The sequence below is a fragment of the Arvicola amphibius genome, chromosome 5 (assembly GCF_903992535.2).
Source record: "Arvicola amphibius chromosome 5, mArvAmp1.2, whole genome shotgun sequence".
Lineage (NCBI taxonomy): Eukaryota > Metazoa > Chordata > Mammalia > Rodentia > Cricetidae > Arvicola > Arvicola amphibius.
Window position 1 is genome coordinate 49,297,180 of NC_052051.1, and position 21,560 is coordinate 49,318,739.

The following is a 21,560-nucleotide window of genomic DNA, read 5'->3' on the forward strand; positions in this document are numbered from 1 at the left end:
AACAGTTTCTAATTCTTCATGACTAACAGGACTATTTAGATTGTTCACCCTGGTCCTGGTTAAACTTTGGTATATGGTACTTATCTAAAAAAGTGTCCATTTCTTTTACATTTTCCATTTTTGGCATACAGGCTTTGGTAGTAAGATCTAATGATTCTCGGAATTTCCTCTGTGTCTGTAGTTATGTCCCCCTTTTCATTTCTAATCTTATAATTTGTGTGTTCTCTCTCTGCCGTTTGAATCAGTTTGGCTAGGGGTTTGTCAATCTTGTTGATTTTCTCCAAGAACCAGCTTTTTGTTTCATTGACTCTTAGGATTGTTTTCTGTGTTTCTATTTTGTTGATTTCAGCCCGCAGTTTGATAATTTCCAGTCTTCTACTCCTCTCGAGATGGTCTGCTTCTTTCTTTTCTAGAGTTTTCAGGTGATCTGTTAAGTCTCCATGTGTGCTTTTCCTGCTTTCGTTTTTTTTAAGTGGCACTTAGTGCTATGAATTTTCCTCTTGGCACTGCTTTCATAGTGTCCCATAGGTTTGAGTATGTTGTGTCTTTATTTTCATTAAATTCAAGGAAGACTTAATTTCTTTCTTTATTCTTTTCTTGACCCAGGTGTGGTTCAGTAGTTGACTGTTCATTTCCATGAGTTTGTAGGCTTTCTGGGGGTAGCATTGTTGTTGAATTCTAATTTTAAATCCATGGTAATCCGATAAGATGCAGGGTGGTTACTAATATGTTTTTGTAACTGTGGAAAGTTTGCTTTGGGACCGAGTATGTGGTCAATTTGCGAAAAGGTTCCATGAGCCAGCAAGAAGAAGGTATATTCTTCCTGTTTGGGTGGAATGTTCTATAGATGTCTGTTAAGTCCTATTTGGGGTTCATTACCTCTATTAAGTCTCTTAATTCTCTGTTAGGTTTCTGTCGGATTGACCTGTCCATTGGTGAGAGAGGAGTGTTGAAGTCCTCCCTATCAGTGTGTGGGGTTTGATTGCTGCCTTGAGTTCTAGTAATGTTTTCTTTTACATAAGTGGTGCTTTTGTATTAGGGGCATAGATATTCAGGATTGAGACTTCATTCTGATGGATTTTTTCCTGTAATGAGTATAAAGTGTCCCTTTCCATCTCTTCTGATTGATTTTAGTTTGAAGTCAACTTGTTAGAAATTAGTATGGCCACACCCGCTTGTTTCTTAGGGTCCATTTGCTTGATAGACCTTTTCCCAACCCTTTACTCTGAGTAGATGTCTGTCCTTTGTGGTTGAGGTGTGTTTTCTTGTAACAGCAGAAGTTGGATCCTGTTTTTCGTATCCAATCTCTTAGCCTGTGCCTTTTTATTAGGTGAATTGAAGTCCATTGATATTAAGTGATATTAATGACCAGTGGATGGTAACTCCGGTTGTCATTTTTTATTTGATAGTAGAGATTGTGTGTTCCTTCTTGAGATGTGCTGGTGAAGGGTTGCTAGATGTCTGAGTTATTTTGGGCAATGCTGGACTCCTTTGTTTGTGAATTTCCTTCTATTACTTTCTGTAAGGCTGGATTTGTGGCTATGTATTGTTTAAATTTGTTTTTATCTTGGAATATTTTGTTTTCTCCATTTATAGTGAACGAAAGCTTGGCTGGGTATAGTAATCTGGGCTTGCATCCATGGTCTCTTAGTTTCTGCAAAACATCTATCCAGGACCTTCTGGCTTTCATGGTTTCCATAGAGAAGTCAGGTGTTAGTCTGATAGGTTTACCTTTATATGTTACTTGACCTTTTTCCTTTGCAGCTCTTAATATTCTTTCCTTATTCTGTATGGTTTGTGTTTTGATTATAATATGGCGAGGGGATGATTTTTTTTGATCCAGTCTATTTGGTGTTCTGTAAGCTTCTTGAACCTTAATAGGAATATCTTTCTTTAGGTTTGGGAAGTTTTCTTCTATAATTTTATTAAATATATTTTCTGAACCATTGAGCTGTATTCTTCACCTTCTACGCCTATTATTCTTAGGTTTGGTCTTTTTATTGTGTCCCGATTTCCTGAATATTTTGTGATGAGAATTTGTTGGATTTGCTGTTTTCTTTGATCAGTGCATTTATTTTCTCTATGGTATCTTCAGAATCTGAGATTCTTTCTTCTATCTCTTGTATTCTGTTGGTTATGCTTGTTTCTGTAGTCTCTGTTCATTTACATAGATTTTCCATATCCAGCTGGCCCTTGGGTTGTGTTTTCTTCTTGCTTCCATTTCAATTTTCAGTCTTGCAATGTCTCCATTATCTGTTTGATTGTTTTTTCTTGGTTTCCTAGGATATCATTTACGGATTTACTCAATTCTTCAACTTTTTGTTATTCTTCTCGTCCATTTACTTAAGGGAGTTTTTTTTTTCCAGTTTATTTATTTTTATTAAAAATTGCCATCTCCTCCCCTCTTCCTCCCCCTTCCCTCCCCTCCCCTCCACCCACACCCCCATCCCTCCCTCTTGAGGCCAAACAGCCATCAGGATTCCTCTACATTAGGTTGAGTCCAAGGTCCTCCCTACTCCCCCCAGGTCCAGGAAGGTGAGCAACCGAACTGACAAGGCTCACACAGAGCCCGTCCATGTCGTAGAGACCAAGCCCATCGCCATTGTCCTTGGCTCCTCGGTCAGCCCTCCACCATCAGCCACCCTCAGAGAGTCCGATTTGGTCGCATGTTTCCATCAGTCTCATTCCAAGTGGACTTGGTGGTCTCCCATTAAGTTCTGTCCTGCCGTCTCAGTGGGTGAACGCGTCTTAAGGGAGTTTTTCACCTCCTGTTTAAGGACTCTATTACTTTCATAAAGTCAATTTTTCTACTTCTTCTTGATTAGTGTGTTCAAGTCCTCCTGTTATAAGTTCGCTGGTTTCTGGTGCTTTCATGTTGTTTTTCAAATGTTGGAGGATTCTTGCACTGGCGCCTGCCCATTTCTTCTCTGAATAATCCCCTTTGGGTCTTCTTTTAGAAGTTCAATTCACCCCAATGATTCAATTCACTTACCCAATGAATGATGGATCTTCTGTAGACAGTCAGGTTTCCTTGCTGGCCAAGCAGCTCAGTGACAAAGGCCTACCTTGCTGCAGGCAGGCTATTGAAGCAGGGGACCTCCCACTGACCTCTTCTTTCTTTATTTTTAAAACAGTCTTTTTCCCATTTTACATACCAATCCCAGTTCCCACCCTTCCCTCCTCCCACTCCCTCCAGCTTCTCCCCCTACCTTACCCCCCTCCACTTCTCAGAGAAGGTAAGGCTTCCCACTGGGAGTCAACAAAGTCTGGTGCATCACTTGAGGCCTGACCTAGTCCCTCGACCCTGTATCTAGGCTTAGAAAGGTATCCCTCCATAGAGAATGGGCTCCAAAAAGTTAGTTCATGCACTAGGTCTCACCAGTGACCCCACAGACGGCCCAGCCACACAACTGTCCCCCACATTCAGAGGGCCGAGTTTGGGTCCTATCCGAATCCTTCACTGTCAGTCTGGAGTCAGTGAGCTCCCACCAGCTCAGGGGTTGCTGTGGGTGTTCCCATCATGGTCTTGAGTGCCTTGCTCACATTAAGGAAAAAAAAAATCTCTTGTCTCTCATGGGCTCTGTTCTGTTGGTCAGTGTAGACAATTCTGCTTAAAACGCTTGATGGATTTCTGTCTTCTCCTTGTTGCAGTTTATTTTCTCCCAGCACACATCCTGCATGTGCAACAGCATGCTGTCAAAAAGGAAGGACAGCACACTAGCACAAGCAGCAGTCGGGTGGTGATGTAATTGCTAGGGGGCTTCTGGAGCGAGTTTGCAGGGAGTCTAAAGAGACTTGCTTCCTTTCCAGGAACTGTCGTTGTGAGGCACCTAACAACAAGTTAGACAAGTTCTCTGGAGTCCTCTCTTGGAAGGACAGCAAGCACACTCTCACACCAGAAGATAATCCTGAGAGGCTGCATCCCTGAGGAACACCAGCTGGTGCTTTGGAATGGGTCCTTTTTGCAGGTACAGTGAGTAACCAGGGCCATCTCTGCGCTGTCCTCTTCCTGGAGTCACTTCATTGTAGTGCATAGTTCTCTATGGATGTGGATGTGCACAGAGATCTTCTTTTTTAAATTTCTGTTTTATAATTGGTTTTTATTGAGCTCTATATTTTCTCTCTCTGCTCTCCGTCCTGCCTCTCCCCTTCAACCCTCCCCCAAGGTCCCCATGCTCCAATTTACTCAGGAGAGCTTGTCTTTTTCTACTTCCCATGTAGATTAGACCCATGTATGTCTCTCTTAGGGTCCTCATTTGTTGTCTAGTTCTCACAGAGTTCTTATTGAGTGCCAAGTGCTGACTCTGAGGTTCACCCCGAATGTGGTACCCTAGAAGAGACAGCAGTGCTCTGAGTATTAGCCACGTGGTCACAGCATGTGGGGAACCACTGATACCTTGAATCATTCTTAAGGATGCTGAAGCCTTCAGTATGTGGTGGTATCTACACATCTACTGCTCAGTTTCTCTCTCTTTAGCCCATCATATGCATCTGGTAGTCTATGCAATAACCTGTCCTTAAAATCAAGAGCGATGTGAAAGAAGGCACCCCCTCACTCTGCCGCTCACATTGTTGTCATTGGAGAAGGTCAGGAGGCTCTTTTGAAGAAAGCCTTCTTGGAGAACACTCATACCTGTTTGTCACCAGGGCAGACGGGTCTGAAGGCTGTGCTTGATGGGACTTGGATGGATGGATGGATGATGGATGGAGGGGAGGGAAGGAGGGAGGGATGGATGGATGGAGGGAGGGATGGATGGTAGGTAAAAGGTGCCATTGTCTTCTTTCTTTTTGTTTGTCCTCCCATGCAATAAATCTGTACCTCATTCTCCCCTCCCTCTACTCTCCCAGCTCCCCCTCTTCCAAATCCACTGCTCCTCCATTTCCCTTCAGAAAAAGAGCAGGCCTCCTAGGAATATCAGCTGAACATGGCCTAAGATGCAGTAAAACTAGGCACAAAACCCTCATATCAGGGTAGACCATTCAACCCGTAGGAGTAAAGGGCCCTAAGAGCAGGTTAAAAGAGTCAGAGACAACCCTATCCTACCATCAGGAGTCCAACAAGCACTGCAAGCTAAACAACAAAACGTGTGTGTAGAGGATACAGTGCAGACCCGTGCAGGCTCTGCAACTGCTGCTTCACTCCTCTCAGCCCCCATGAGCTTAACTCTGTGGGCTGTGTTCTCCAGTGCCCTTGTTCCGTCTGGCTCCTACAATCCTTTCTCTCTCTCTCTCTTCTGTAGGCGTCTCTGATCTCAGCCTAGAGTTTATCTGTGGGTTTCTGCATCTGCTGCCTATCAGCTGCCAGAGGAGCCTCTCTGAGATGCCTGGTCTAGGCACCAGTATAGCAGAATATCATTAGGAGATCGTTTCATTGATTTTTTCTTTCCCCACAGCTGTGTTTAATTCTGCCCTAAGTCTCTGGACCATCTAACTTCTGGTTCTAGGCCATAAGGCAGTGTTCAGCATGGACCTCCCTCGCTTAAACATGGTCCTCAATTAGACCCTCCCACAAGTTCTGAGCCACCATTACCACCCAGCACATTTTGCAGGAAAGACAGGTAGGTTGTGGGTCATAGGTTTTGGGCCTGGGTTGATGTCTCAGTCCCGCCATTGGGAGCCTAGCCAGGTTACAGAAGATGGCTGGTTCAGGCTCTGTATCCTCTATTACTAAGGGTCCTCATTAGGGTCACCCTCAGAGGTTCCAGAGTTTTCACTGCTCTAGGTTCCCACATCACCCTTAAGTGCCCACCTATTCCCCATACTCTCCTTCTTCCCATACCCTCCCTTCAGATTGGATTCCTTCCTCCTTTTCCCATCCCCAGCCACCCCCATTCCATCCACAAAATCTATTCTATTCCACATTCTAATCCCATCAGAAACCCTTCTTGTTACTTAGCCTCTCTGGGTCCGTGGGTTTTAGCATGATTATCCTTTATTTAACAGCTTAATAGCGAATATCCACGTACAAGTGAGTACATATCATATTTCTCTTTCTGGGTTTTGGGTCGTCTCACTCAGGCTGATTTTCTTCTAGCTACAGCCTGCCAGCAAGTTTTCATGATGTCATTTGTTAATAGCTGAGAATGCCCCTTGTGTAAATGTCACATCCCTTTAGCCACTCTTCAGTTGAGGGGCACTAGGCTTTTCCAGTTTTTGGCTATTATAAATAAAGCCTCCGTGAACATAGCTGAGGCAAGTGGCCTTGTGGTAGGAATGGGGGGTCTTATGTTTATCCTCTGTTTTTGCTTTCTTGTTGTCTGTGAGTCTGAGGTAGCATTCTCCTTCTCAGGAACAATAGCACAAGTTGAACAAAGCCACCCAAATTGGACTTGCAGCTTCAGTTTCTAGCCCTTGATTTAAAAAAAAAAAATCATACTTATTGTGACGCCAATTTAAGATGTGTTTTGTTTCTGCTGATTGTATGTGTAATTGAAATTGGATTATTTTTCTTAACTGAGTTTCCTTAGCAACAACAAGTGCTCATTAAAGACTCAATGCATTCCAGAGCTAGGAAAAAAAAATGCTTCTAAATACCCTCAGCTGCGTGTGTGGGTGCTGCTTTTGCTCTCAGGGGCAATGCCATGTGTAGAGACCCAGCAAATCTCTAGAAATGAAGTAGAATCAAGCTTTTGTCTGAGGCTGAATGTAGTTTCATCAGATTTTTTTTATTAATGAGGTTAAGTAAGTCTATGGTTATTTAGGTCGTATTTCCATCATTCTTGCAGAGAAAAAGCCAAGCTTACCCATATATTTCTTTTACTTTAAGCTAAAAGTATGGAGATTTCAAAACAGTCTCCCCTCTGAAGTCTCCTAGTAAACATTCTCTTGATCTGATCCCTGTTATCACCGAAGTGGAGATGCCTCTAGGGATGGGCTGTCATGAAAAAGTTTGTTACAGCCTTTAATCCCAGCACTCGGGAGCAGAGGCAGACGGATCTCTGTGAGTTCGAGGCCAGCCTGGCTACAAGAGCTAGTTCCAGGACAGGCTCCAAAGCCACAGAGAAACTCTGTCTCGAAAAAACCAAAAAAAAAAAAAAAAAAAAAGTTTGTTACATTTGTATGATCTTGTGTTCAAAAATGACTAGTTCATCTGAGTCATATTGCTTGGTCCTAGGACAACTGTTGAGAGTCAGTCTTGAGAGCTGTTGAGGGTCCAAGGTTTTCATAAAAACGTCTGGGCTTGGTCTCTACGACATGGACGGGCTCCTGTGTGAGCTTGTCAGTTTGGTTGCTCACCTTCCTGGACCTGGGGGGGAGTTGGGAGGACCTTGGACTCAACATAGTGTAGAGAACCCTGATGGCTGTTTGGCCTCAAGAGGAGGGGAGTGGGGGTGTGGGTGGAGGGAAGGGGAGGGAAGGGGGAGGAGGAGGGGAGGAGATGGGGGGCAATTTTTAAATAAAAAATAATAAACTGGAAATAAAAGTCTCTGTAGAAAAATCCTCTTATATGAATGGAAGGAGTTGAGTTGAACAGAAGTCCACAGACGAGGGATCAGGCAGGTGTAGGGGCATATCAGGCAGCGAATCCTGTCTCGTGAGACTTCCCTAGGCTCCTCCCTGTGTGGATCACCAGGATAATATTAGCACACTGGAAATACCTTGCTGAGGTGCAGCATGATGTGTATGGTAAGAGGATATATGTGTGATATCTTTTCCATGCCTGCTTCTCAATTCCTTTACTAACAATTCAGAACATGCTAATATCTCTATGGGCAGGGCTGGGAAAATGGAACTATTCTCTGTATTTGATGGAGGATAAAAAGGAGCTCTCTGTTCTTTTGTGATGAGTCCCAGATGTTCACTTTTAGATGGCATTTGTCAGGTAGATGTTTGTAAAGTAGCAATGTTTGCATTGACTTTAGTTAAGAGAGAGCTTAATCAGAATACTGGCAAGCAGAGAAAGTCAGGATTGTTCTTGTCCGCGTCAGAGTTGAATATACAGGTACCCTGAGTCCCTAAGTCTTGACTTAGGACACAAGTTGCAGGCAGTACTTAGATCTTGTGAAAATTGAATCCAAAATGAATTACCAACTCTTAGTTTTATACTTAAATCCCACTTATACATCCTTTTAGGAGGCACAAAGATGGACTTCAGAGGGATGGTTACTTCACAAACTTTTCACTCCACAAGGTCAATACACATGGACATCTGCTCATGCTTCCCTGCTGATGGCTGTCCTCAGGAGGGGAGCAAAGCTTGTTTCTGAGAGAAGGGGCCTACTCACGCAAGGAGGGCGGTGGCACAGTGCCGTCCTGGTGTATATAAGTCCCTGCGGTGCTGGCCCGCACTCATCTTCCCATAGGGGTCTTATCTCTTCAGTTTCCAACCTTCTCTTGCCGTGCAGGCTCATCTCTGTGGTTGGTATTCACAGCTTCCCTTAATTTTTGTTTGTATTGTTGGAATCTTGGAAAGAAATCAACAGGAGAAAAATGATTAAACTCTAGGTATTTATTCACTGAATCTACATCCCTATATAGTTAGTTCAGATTGGTTGGACCCTTTAACATAAGATCACTCTTGTAAAGGCTGAAAACCTAGAGCTTCTACCTTTAGGATTCAATAATACACCTTCCCCTTAGGGCCAATAATAATATGCCATGCTTTGTCTTAGGTGAAGAAACAGTTTGGTTGCTACTAAGCTGTCTTGCTCTATTAGTCAATATGCCCCTACCCATACTTTATGGAATTTCTACATAAACTTTCTATAATTATTCTTATTTGGTGATTCCTGTTAGGATCCTGAATGAGGTACAGTATTAAATATACATTGATTATTGTCTCATGTAATTTACAAATAACAATTTAGAGCAAGAGCTTTCAAGTTAGATATGTCAAGATCAAGTTCTGTCTCTGGGCTTATGGGATAAAATGTCTCAGGAAAGTTAAAATTCTTGACTTGCAAGAACTTATTTGTCACCTTATAAGCATTAGGAAACTCAGCCTTCTCCAGGGATGAACCCCTGACAGGTTATTCAATCCCTACTGTTCTGTCTTAAACACATGTACATATGAGCAACTCTAATGGATTCAACAAATTATATATGTATATATATATATATAATATAATTAAAGATGAAGAGGCAATGAATGTGAGAGAAAGTAGCAAGAGACTTAGGAGGAGTTGTGGGGGAGGAGAAGTAAGAATGATGTAAATACAATATGCTTACAGGAAATTATCAAAATAAAATAAAAGTACATTTGCACATCACCTAAAATATAAGAAATATTAAATTTAATGGAATTTTAATTATTTACTGAATGCCAAGTACATGCTAGGCACTCTATATTGCCTAAGGTAATGATTGATGACTAAGGATTAAATGTAGGAAAAAGCCAAATGTATTCTCTTTACTCACATGGTTGTCAGTCTTGTAGGGTGGAAATTATATGACATTGTCAATATGCTACTCCCACATAATTATGATAGTGATTATATCATCTCAAACAGAGATGAGTGCTGATTAGAAGAACATGAATTCACAGTAGAATTATAAAGGAAGATGTGATTAGATCTTGACTTTGGGTAAAACTTTCCTGAGCTGAAATTTATAGATAAACAAAAATGAAGGGGTCAGGAAAGTGGAAGAAAGTAGAGAGTATAAGGAAGGCAAAGAGCTAACTGCCTTAAAGGCAAGCCCTGGTCAAGGTGTTGTGGTGTGAGTGAGGTCAGAAACCTTCAGTGAATCTGATGAGGAGCAGAAAGCACAGGAGATGCTCATGGGGATGTGACTGGAGATGGGGGAATAGCTGTTCCCCAATGCAGACCTTGTGGTTTATGTGTAAAAGTTTGGTCTTTATCCCAATAGTGTTTAAGAGGCAGAATATATTAATATTTTAAATAAACATATGGGAAGGATGGAATCTTGCCTAGAGTATGGTATAATGCTTGTAAATGGACAGTAGATCCTGAAATGAGTGCACACGTTTGAGACGCAGGGGAACAGTGATTAGCATTCAGGGCAGAACAGATGCAGGGAGGCAAAGGTAGTAAGCATTTTTAAAATTAAAACTCTCTTAAAAAGAAGTTATAAATTAAAAAAAAACCACAGGGCCAAAATTAACCAGGCCAAGAGTCAATAATCTCTACATACTTCTGCACAGTTATAAAGCCATTCTGAGGCTGTGGAGCCCAGTAATGAGGCTTTTGCAGTCAGGAGATGATGATATTTAGACCAAGATAGGGACTATGTGACAAGAGAAGATGGATGTCAGAAACTTCTTAGAAAGTTGAAATAAGAAGCTTTATTGACCAGATTTAAAGGGTGAGGGACGAGGCATGTTATCACCTATGATTCTGTATTTTGTTGTTATTGTTGTTTTGTTCTATGTTTAAGGAATCATTTCAATTTTCCCTCTTTTGTTGAGATTAGCGTTGGGTCCTAACTGATGACTGCTTTAGAGACTAGTCCATGGGTTGCTGAGAAAACACGGATTCTGCACTGTTGAGACAGAATATTCTGCAGACATCTGCTAAGTCCATTTGATCTATGATGCCATTTAAACTCAGACATTCCTCTGTTTATTTTTCGTTGTGAGCCTTACCTTTAATGACTGAGCCATCTCTCCAGTCTTATTTATATGTTGTCAGGATGGCCTGTCGGTTGGTAAGAGTAGGGAATTAAGCTCACCTTCTACTGTTTGTTGAACTTAATCTGTGACTCCATATCTATGGTTTTTGTTTAATGTAATTGGGTGTTCTGTGTTCAAGACGTGTATGTTTAGAATCATAGCATCCTCTTTATGGGTTTTCCTCCTTAATCACATGAATTACTTTATCTTTTCTCACTAGTTTGGATTTGAAGTTTATTTTGTTAGACATTGGAACAGTAACACCTGGTTGTTTTATGGGTTTCTGTTGACTGGAATATATTCCCATCTTTTAGCCCTGAAGTAGTATCTGCCTTTTGTGGCTTCTTTCTGAAAGGTAGCAAACAGAAGATTCCTGCCTTTTGAGCCAGTCTACTAGTCTGTGCCATTTGATTGGTGAATTTATAACATTCAGAGTTATTATTGAAAGGTATGTATTGATACCTGCTATTAGATTGTTTTTGTTTCAAAATTGTTACTTTTTTTTAAAACAGGTCCTGACACTAAACTTATGCAGAACAGTGGCAAGACAAAGTTTAAAAGGACAAGCATTGACAGATTGATGAATACCCTAGTCCTGTGGGTAAGTTTCTCACAGGTTGATGAGCAACCCTTGTGCTGTAGATTAAGAGATTTGGGCACATTCTATTACTCTGGGTGAATTACTTGCAGGTTAGTAGTACTCTAGTACTCTGGAAAACTGGCAGACTGAGTAGAGTCTAGTACTCTGGGAGAGTCCCTGGCAGTGTGATGAACACTCTGGTTCTGTGGGAGAGTCACTGGCAGGGTGATGAGTGCTCTGGTGGCATGGGTGTGTCACTGTGATCGAATTGGGCAATGCCACAAGTCATTGCTATCTTAATATATTTAATTTGTTTTTCTGAGAATTCATTCAGGAGTCTGAACTCTTTTCGAAACTTGCATTTGGCAATTTTATATTTAGGGCTCAGTTTGCTCACTCTTATTTCCTAGATCAAAATGAATTTTCAGCCAGTGGCAGGAGTTAATGTGAGAGGTAGCCTAGTTTTTTTTTTTTTTTTTTGGTTTTTCGAGACAGGGTTTCTCTGTAGCTTTGGAGCCTGTCCTGGAACTAGCTTTTGTAGACCAGGCTGGCCTCGAACTCACAGAGATCCGCCTGCCTCTGCCTCCCGAGTGCTGGGATTAAAGGCGTGCGCCACCACTGCCCGGCTGAGGTAGCCTAGTTTTTATAAAAGGCCTTTGTCTTCAAGGATTTGTGTTTGGAAAGCTAACTCACTTTTGAGATAAGTAAAATCTTATCTTCACTCAAATCTTCTCTACATAGTGTGGATAATAGTATCTATCTATCTATCTATCTATCTATCTATCATCTATCTATCTATCAATCTATCAATCAATCTATCACTCTATCTATCTATCATCTATCTATCTATCATCTATCTATCTATCTATCTATCTATCTATCTATCTATCTATCTATCTATCTATCTATCTATCATCTATCTATCTATCAATCTATCAATCAATCTATCAATCTATCTATCATCTATCTATCTATCATCTATCTATTATCATCATCATCATCATAACCATTTATCATCTATTAAAGGGTAAAGTCTCTCTCTCAGAGGCTGGTATTGTCCTCCATTTCTGTGGTTGGAAATAAGATGATTTTCTTGGGACTAAAAGCCAATTTTTTTCTTAAGTTGGGCATTAAATGCCAAACAACATTAATTTTAATCGTTTAAAGTATTTCTATTCAATTAATTTATGGTACCAACTGTTAAAAGGAGAAGATACCAAAAAGAGAGAAGATACCCTGTGTAGATACCAAATTGGTAGGGTATAGGGGACACACAACTTACTTTTTTCTCATATCTAGTTTTTTTTTAAAAAAATATATCTTCAGTAAGGATTTCTTCAACTTTGTCTTCATATTCTATTTTATTCATAAGAATGAAGAAGAAAACAGCTAAAGACCTCAGGAAATGTCTTTCTTGGAGAAAAATTTGACATATTCCTACTTTGTACATCCATTCCTGCCTCAACAGTGACTGGTGTGAGCCTCTGACACAGAGGAGCACTTAGCAGAACAAATCTCCCCAGATTCATTTTTAGGACACCACATTTGTGTCCTTTCTCTGTGAGACTGAGGGTTTAGACTCACCGATGACTCCCTTGTCTCTGATTGATGTACTTCTAAAATGTTTGCTTTTCTAATTCTGATAATAATGGTGATGTTAACATCAAAAATCTGGTTCACGTTTTTGCCTTATCTCCCACTTATTTCAAAGATTTCAAACACAAAGTATCTACATGACAAGGTATTTCAGCTCATCCTGTTTTCTGCTGTCCACGTGTAAGGATTTGCGGACAGATCCACCGTGAAGAGCTCCAGCAAGTGAGAGGCGGTGCAAGGGAGCACCAGTCAGGGTAGTAGTTGCTCATTTTGTTGCTGTTATCAAACACCCGACAAAAGCCATTTAAAAGAGGAATTCAGCTTGGTTCACAGCTCTGGGGATGCAGTCATTCATGGCGGTGAAGATGTGGCAGAAGGAGCAGGAGGCAGCTGGTCACATGACACACACTGTTAGGGAGCAGATCGAGATGCCGGTGCTCAGCTTGCTGTCATTTAAATAGTCTGGGAACACCTGGTGGTAGATTCTTGCTGCCCACGTGTAGGTGGGTCGTCCTTCTTCAATTAATCGAGTTTAGATCATCTAGAGTTAGCTACAGGCTTGTTTCCATATTGATCCTAAAGTCTATCACACTGTCAATTGAGGTGAACCATTACAGTACATTATAGCTGATAACAGATGTGCCCTGGGGCCGCTAGGGCACACCGAGGGAACATGGCCTTCTGGACTTTAAGCCCTGGACTTAAAGCATTGAAACGTGATTTTTCTGAGTGAGGGTTTGTAGCTGCCTTTGTGATAGGGGTCAATCTGCAGCATAGTCTTTTCTGTGCTTATTCTTTTGTTTTAATCTGTGCATAATTGTATCTGCCTTAGTGAGAGTTAGTGGGAGAATCAAGGGAGAAAATGCATGTCAGATTTTAGCCATATGAAATTTATTCATATGCTTTATTTTAAGTAAGAAAAGGTTTATATAATTTGATTTTCAAATGATAGTTTCTTTATTTTAATTCTTTTTTATTATTGTTATTATTATTACAAATTTTCACCTCCTCCCCTCCTCCTCTTTCCCTACCTCTCCCCCCATTCCCCTTCCCCTTCCTCTCCAGTCCAAAGAGCAGTCAGGGTTCCCTGCCCTGCGAGAAGTCTAAGGTCCTCCCCTCTCCATCCAGGTCTAGGAAGTTGAGGATCCAAACAGACTAGGTTCCCACACAGCCAGTACATGGAGTAGAATCAAAACCCAGTGCCATTGTCCTTGGCTTCTCAGTCAGCCCTCCTTGTCAGCCACATTCAGAGAGTCCGGTTTGATCACATGCTCCATCAGTCCCAGTCCAGCTGGCCTTGGTGAGTTCCCATTAGATCAGCCCCACCATCACAGTGGGTGGGCGCACCCCTCGTGGCCCTGACTTCCTTGCTCATGTTCTCTCTCCTTCTGCTCCTCATTTGGACCTTGGGAGCTCAGTCCAGTGATCCAATGTGGGTCTCTGTCTCTATCTCCATCCAATGCCAGATGAAGGTTCTATGGTGATATACAAGATATTCATCAGTGTGGCTATAGTATAGGGCCAGTTCAGGCGCCCTCTCCTCAGCTGCTCAAGGAGCTAGCTGGCGACATCTCCTTGGACACCTGGGAACCCCTCTAGAGTCCAGTCTCTTGCCAACCCTCAAATGGCTCCCTTAATTAAGATATATACTTCCCTGCTCCCATATCCACCCTTCCTCCATCCCAAATGTCCCATTCCCCCAAGCTCTCCCCATTCTTCCCTTCTCACTTCTCTCTCCCCATCTCTCCTTACCCCCATCCTACCCCCACCCCCAAGCTCTCCATTTTTGCCTGGCAATCTTGTCTCCTTCCAATATCCAGGAGGATAACTACATGTTTTTCTTTGGGTTCACCTTCCTATTTAGCTTCTCTAGGATCATGAATTATAGGCTCAATGTCCTTTAGTGGATTCTAGCCACAAATAATGGTTTCTTATGGGAAATTGATTTGTAGCTACATTGTGTTGATTTGACAAATTCAGGGTTCACATTAACCTTCACTTCAATACTTCTATTCTTGTTTCAGATTTTTGGATTTCTGGTATGCTTGGGAATTATTCTTGCAATAGGAAATTCAATCTGGGAGAGTAAAGTTGGAGACCAGTTCAGAACTTTCCTCTTTTGGAGAGAAGGCGAGAAGAGTTCCTTATTCTCAGGATTCTTAACTTTCTGGTCATACGTTATCATCCTCAACACACTTGTGCCCATTTCATTATATGTGAGGTGAGCGTTCACACTGCAATGGAATCACTTCATCACTCCCCCTCTGTGTGACCTGCCACGCGTGTTAGCAATGAGGTGACTTTGCTCTTTAATTCTGTTTAACCCGTACTTTTTGAAAATCACAATGAATATATTTTATTTTATCCTTCATTAGTTAGGTTTCTTAGAAATGCATTTCTTTGGAACGTGTAAATTGTGCTACGCCCTTGCAATCTGATTGATAAAATTGTGCTGGTCTAAGGTAAGAAAAAGAAAACCTGGGATATTTTGAGATGTGGCCCCCCTGTTATTGGTCTGCTGCAGGTGCCAGGAGGCAGGTGCTCCTGTCTGTCACTCATTAGCCCTGTAATGATGGGGAAATTACCTTATTATTGGCAGCCATTATAAATACAGAAAGGACCCACAGTAAGGTGGTAGTCCTTGGCCCTTGTTAGGTAAGTATAGTTCATCTTTCCCACTATCCTGATCTACAATTTCTAGATTTAGTCCCACGAAGCGTTATTAAAATTGTCTGTCATTGTCTGTATCTACCTTCATCTTTCTCGTGTGTGTGTTCTCTCTTTCTCTGTGTGAGTGTATGTTTGCTCTCTGTGGATGTGTTCTCTTTCTCCAAACATATGCATGTTTTCCTTCCTGCTTCCACCTCCCCTTTCTCCATGCAGATGTGTGTGTGTGTGTGTGTGTGTGTGTGTGTGAATGAGTGTGTTCTATAAGACTTAGATAGGTCTACCCAAGACATTCTCCAACTCTTCAAAGACTGAGTCAGACAGACACAGAGATCCTGGAGTCAAGCTAGGACTTGGTTGTTTGTCATTCCTTGCAATCAGGACTTTAACAATATACAAACCTCCAGCTCTGAATCTCCACTAATTATGACTAACATCTTTTTTCTCTTTCCAAAAACTGAGCTTCAGTGAAACAAGGGAAGTTATGAATAAAATTCACTCTTGTTTTGGATAGAGGTCAGGAAGCTGAAATGTCAAATGATGGGAAATTGACTTGAAGTAGAGGCATGTGGCCACAGCACCACAAATCACTCCGGGCCTTCTGCAGCTGTGGGCAGCCTGAGCCCTGTGTATTCTGCTGGCTCATCTTTGATACTGAGACTCTCTCCTCATGCTTGAACCCCATTACAAAGCCAGTAGTAAAGGCTGCTCTTTGCCATAAAAGCTATATTAACTTTGCAGCTTTCCTCTTGTGTCCTAATAACCAATGTGACAGAGGTGTACCATCTGCACATGCGCACAGTGCCTTACCATCTGCGTATGCGTAGTTTATGCCCTTGTGGAGGACACAGGCTCTTTGTATCGTCTTTCTTGTACGGCTCTGGTAGTTTTCATTTAATGTTTGGAGAGGTAGTTTTGTTTTTGTTTTTGTTTATGTTTTTTCAACACAGCTAGATTCCCAGCTTTGCATCCTTTTTACTTTTAGTAAGTAGTTATTAGCCAAAAACCATATTTATAATATTTGCAGCCCAGGTTTTTGATGTTAGCATTGGTAATAATATCCCCGGCCTTCATGAAAGTACTTGGCTTCTTTTTGTCTTGTATTTGTCAAATATGTGCTGCTCTATAAAATGAGGACATTAAAAATAATTGATTTCTCAATTCCTTTGTATCCGAATCATAGCACTTACCTTTAGATACCGTTCTATGTGCATGTGTTAACATTTATCTGAAGTTATTTACCCACAGCACTTTGCTTTCACAGTCTTCTTCTGTGATTTCCACACCATTCTCTGGTGCTCTATAATGTAACATGAATGTGAGGCCTTGCCACATTCCATAGATGGCCTTGCTTCCTTTTTGAAAGTTTCGCATAAGGAACGTCACCTACGTTATCTCATTTACGTGTCCCCAGATCTTCTCAAAAAGCTCTGTTGAAATGGGGAGTTTATTTAATCAGGATTACATAGCTAATTGCGTAGTCAGAATGAAGATCTAAAGGTAAAACTCAAATGGCTGGCACTTGTACCCTGTTTTCCCTGTCTCTAAACCGTGTGGGATTTGGGACTGGTGACGATGAAAAGCTGAGCCTTTTCTTGAGCTGAATAGCTGTGATCTCAACCCAATGGGAAGAGTGGTCCAAGAAATTTCAGGCTGTTTGGTCCTAAGTGCTTAAACACCGTGATGCAGGACCAGAGACCTGCCGGGTGTCTCTGTGATGAGGGCTGAAGGCTTCCACAAAAGCCCCTATTAGGCTTTTGATAGTTACAATCCATAAACCAGCGCCATATGGCGGGAGTTCGTGACTCACTTTGAACAGTTAACAGTTCCAGGTAAGCAAAGACATTTATTTTGAAAAAGATATTTCCATGCTGTCAATGTGTTCATACATTAAGAAAGGCCAAGTCACAGGGTGTGTGTGTGTGTGTGGGTGTGTGTGTGTGTGTGTGAGAGAGAGAGAGAGCGAGAGAGAGAGAGAGAGAGAGAGAGAGAGAGAGAGAGAAAGAGGAGAGAGAGAGAGACTTTCAAGCTTTCATTTAGGTCAGCAATAATTTAAAAACTTCTCCTATCAATAAAAGTACATAATGTCCAGGAACAAATTTGTTCAGGTGTGGTGTGGAACTATATAAAAACAAAGTAAAACTGAATAAAAGCACTCTATTATCAATAGAAGTGCTTTTCAAAATGAAATTCCTGGAAAAATGTCTCTTTTTATTGAAGTTGCACTTAGTTTTATGAAATATAGTTCTTTGAAAGCAGTGAACAATTTAGCATAAACCTTAGAAAAGCCCTTCATAAAGTCTCCTAGAAGAGCCATGCCTCATTTTGTCACAATCTGGCACTATAGATGACAACTTTGGACTAAGACTTTGCCTTTCTGGAGTTTGAATATATGTTATTACTGGAACGCAAGACAGGAAGTGGGAAACCCTGTTTTTAGTCAAGATTCATCACGGTTTGCTTGCTACTTAATAGAGACTTACTGCTGCAAAAGAAAACCCTATCAATATCTTAGAATGCATTTCTTCCAACTAGATGTATGCCAAATATCTTCAATAAGGGTTTGTTCACTCTGAGATGCAGATGGAGTTTCAAATTAACATGTCATACAAAACTCTCCACTGGGTTGTATTTAACATTGAGAACCACAGGCCATTGCTTAAGGTTTCCTGATGAGGCAGCCATTTTGTCTTATGATGCTTGTGAGGAAATCACTTGGACACTAAGGTTTATGAACAGATAACAGATTCTCAGCTGAGGCATTTCTGAAGGTCACTAGGACCTAGGGACAGAGCATTATAGTTTTTGTTTTTGAAACTCTTGAGGAATTTGGCAAAGCGTGGTGTTCAGATGTTGATGGAATCTTTCTTTCTTTCTTTCTTTCTTTCTTTCTTTCTTTCTTTCTTTCTTTCTTTCTCTCTCTCTCTCTCTCTTTCTTTTCTTCCTTCCTTCCTTCTTTCTTTTTTTTCCTTCTTCCCTCCTTCCCTCCCCCCCCCCCCTCCCCCCCCCCCCCCCCCCCCTCCCTGCCTCCATCCTTCTTTCTTTTGTTTCTTTCTCATCTTAACGGACCATAGCGTGGAAGTAATCCGTCTGGGACACAGCTATTTTATAAACTGGGACCGGAAGATGTATTACACTGCCAAAGCCATGCCTGCCGAAGCCCGGACGACCACACTCAATGAAGAACTGGGCCAGATTGAATATATTTTCTCCGACAAAACAGGAACTCTAACTCAAAACATCATGACTTTCAAAAAATGTTCCATCAATGGGAGAGTCTATGGTAAGGGAATAGTTTCTTCTTCTTAGTGATAACGTAATAAATAAATAAGCAACATCATTAAAAAATAATATCCCATTACCCAAATCATCATGGCTTTCTTATTAATCATTGCCATGATGCTTGGCAGGTAATGGATACTCATAACTAGTTATTGTACATGTTTGGAACAATTTGATGAAACTTAGGATCTGTTGCCCATTCATGGGTAGAGACAGTTCCCTTTGATACTCTTTCATGTGGTTTTTCTCTGTAGTGCTCCAGAGGCCCAATTCCCTGGAAGGATGAGTTCTAGTTAGCATTATTTATCTTGTTATGCCAATATCTTCTGCTTCCGCTCATGTTTGCTGTGGGACCAATGTCAATACAAGTGTTTGTGATGAAATTTAATATTTATTTCCTGAAGTGCATACTTTCTAGTGCTCCTTCACAGCCAAGTTCCTCTATGCATCTTTCTATGTGAATAAATAATTTGTATTTGGGTTTTCAAGCGTCCTTTTTATACATGGCCGCTCTCAACCGAGTATTAGCTAGTTAGTAGACAGTTTCTTCCATAGAGAACCTGGGAGTCCATTGGGGCCTTCCACAGTGTTCTTCTGGATCTCTTACCTTAATTCATGAAAGTCAAGACATTTTGGGAAGTCAAGGAGTTCCAAAAGAGACTACGTTTTCTTTGTCTCCTAATGGGAAGGAAACGTCACACACTGCCAAATGTTTTAAAGCAGGATTTGGCCCTGAAGGAAAGCAAGGGATCGAGAAAGACTGTTCTGCCTTTTGACTTCCCCCTCTTTGAACACTACCACCATCACCCCTGCAGTAATGGTCTCCTAAGCTCCTTTGTACTCCTTGCTGCATATCATGCCTTCTTTGGGAGTGGACATGGTGACTCCAGCCTAAGCACTCTTGCATGCCTTATAGTCCCATCATTCCTAGTAAATAGCACAGAACCATTATTGAAAATGTATGGGCATTATTTTCAGAGACTTTCTAAGAATACTGCCTTGACCTAAATAGTAGTGTAAGTAAGAATATTTAAGAATATTAGAGGATATTATAAAATTCGAGGATCCTTTTGCTTCATATTAGCATAAGTAGTATCATTTCTGAGAAGCAGTTTGAAATTATTAGACATGTGGGCCAATAGCCATTTGTAGAAATGTTTATTGCAGACTACTTTTAGAGACAACTTTTTTGACATTTTCAAGTAGAGGTCTTAAGATCTTTGTAAATGTTCATATTTTAAAAAGCCCATGAAAGTTTGTAATTTCCCTCATATACAGGAAAGGAAGGGAAAGGGTTAAATATTCTCTTTTGGCTCTGATTATAATTTATAATGTATTTATGCCCTTAAAACATGTTCTTTCTTGCACACCTCCAGACTGTTCAGAATTTTTTTTTTTTTAATTTGGGCACAGCTTAATCTTGTTTTGAAACATAGACCTGGGCTTTGGAAAACTGTAGCTTTTTACTCTGGCTTGTCATCTTAGTTTACTGTCGCTGTGACGAAGCGCCATGACCAAAGCAACTTAGGGGGAAAGGGCTTATGTGGCTCACATTCCCAGATCACTGCTCATCGCGGAAGGGAGTCAGCACAAGAACTCACGCAGGGCAAGGTCCTGGCGGCAGGAGCTGACACAGAGGCCATGGAGGGGTGCAGCTTCCTGGCTTGCTCCATATGACCTGCTCAGTCTGTGTGATTATAGAACCCTGGACCACCAGCCCAGGGATGGCACCACCCACAATGGGCTGGGTCTTCCCACATCAATCACTGGCTTTAAAAGTGCCCCACAGCTTGATCTTATGGAGGCATTTTCTCAGTTGAGGCTCCCTCCTCTCTGAGGACTCTAATATGTGTGTCAAGTCGACATAAAACTAGCCAGCACACTTATCTACATCTTGTGTTCGGACTCAGAACTATTACCTCCTTAGACTTTAATTTTTCTTCTGTTTTATCACTAGTTCTGCAATGGGATCTCTTTGGGGGACCATTTAGTACAAAGACGATTGTCTCTCTTCTTTTCATCCTTTCGTTAGAATGAATGCCTGTGTGATCATGATAGGACCATGACCATGTGAACCTGAGATTTGTGTTTCAGGGAGTTGCCTAGATTCATTATTAGTTCAAGGATTCCTCCTGCATGGCAGGTGAGCTACCTTCATAGCTTAGACCTGCGCCCCAGAAAAAACACAAGCAAACATCAAATACCATTGTCACGAAGTTATATGTGAAGAAAAAGACATGGTTATAAATTCCCACCATGCTGACTTTTTATAATATAGTCATTCCACTTTTGACTTTGTTCTACTTTCTTATCCATAAAACTTGATTTAAAGACTTTCTGATGCCAGGTTGTTGAAGGTGATGATGTAAGTATCTGGTACAGGTGTATGCGAATCCCTCACTACTGTAAAAAAAAAAAAAAAAAGAGCCTACTCAATCGTATCAGCCTTCAAATACCAGGAGAAGGTTAGAAAAACCCTCAAAGTTCCACAACCTTTCCAGACTGTGCCACCAGCTGGGAACCAGGTGTTCAAACATGGGTGCCCATGAGTGACATGCCATACTCAAACCATGACATCCAGCCCTGCTCCCTAAGGCCATCCTTTAGCCTCACGGCCAGCCTCATGGTAAAAAATGTGCTCCACCTGACTTCAAAAGTTCCTATGGTCTTCAACACTCCTAGCACACTTCAAAAGCCCAAAGTCTCTTCTGAGACTCAGGGTAATCTCTTAACTGTGACCGCTGAAAAATAAAAGTAACTGTATACTTCCAACATACAGCAGTGTAGAATAAGCGTTCATTTTTCCCTTTTATAGCTCACATACTATCTTCAAATGCTATTAAAATTAGTCCTCAGGGAAGTCTT

At 41.4% G+C, this 21,560-nt stretch overlaps 1 protein-coding gene across 1 annotated transcript in view; it reads left to right on the forward strand.

The window, feature by feature from the left end:
• Atp8b4 (ATPase phospholipid transporting 8B4 (putative)) overlaps positions 1-21,560 on the forward strand; it is a 162,392-nt gene that overhangs the window by 60,123 nt on the left and 80,709 nt on the right. Inside the window, 6 exon segments of the mRNA XM_038331376.1 lie at positions 3,811-3,885; positions 3,887-3,923; positions 3,925-3,973; positions 11,083-11,171; positions 14,771-14,967; positions 18,488-18,696. Coding sequence (XP_038187304.1) covers positions 3,811-3,885; positions 3,887-3,923; positions 3,925-3,973; positions 11,083-11,171; positions 14,771-14,967; positions 18,488-18,696 — 656 coding nt within the window.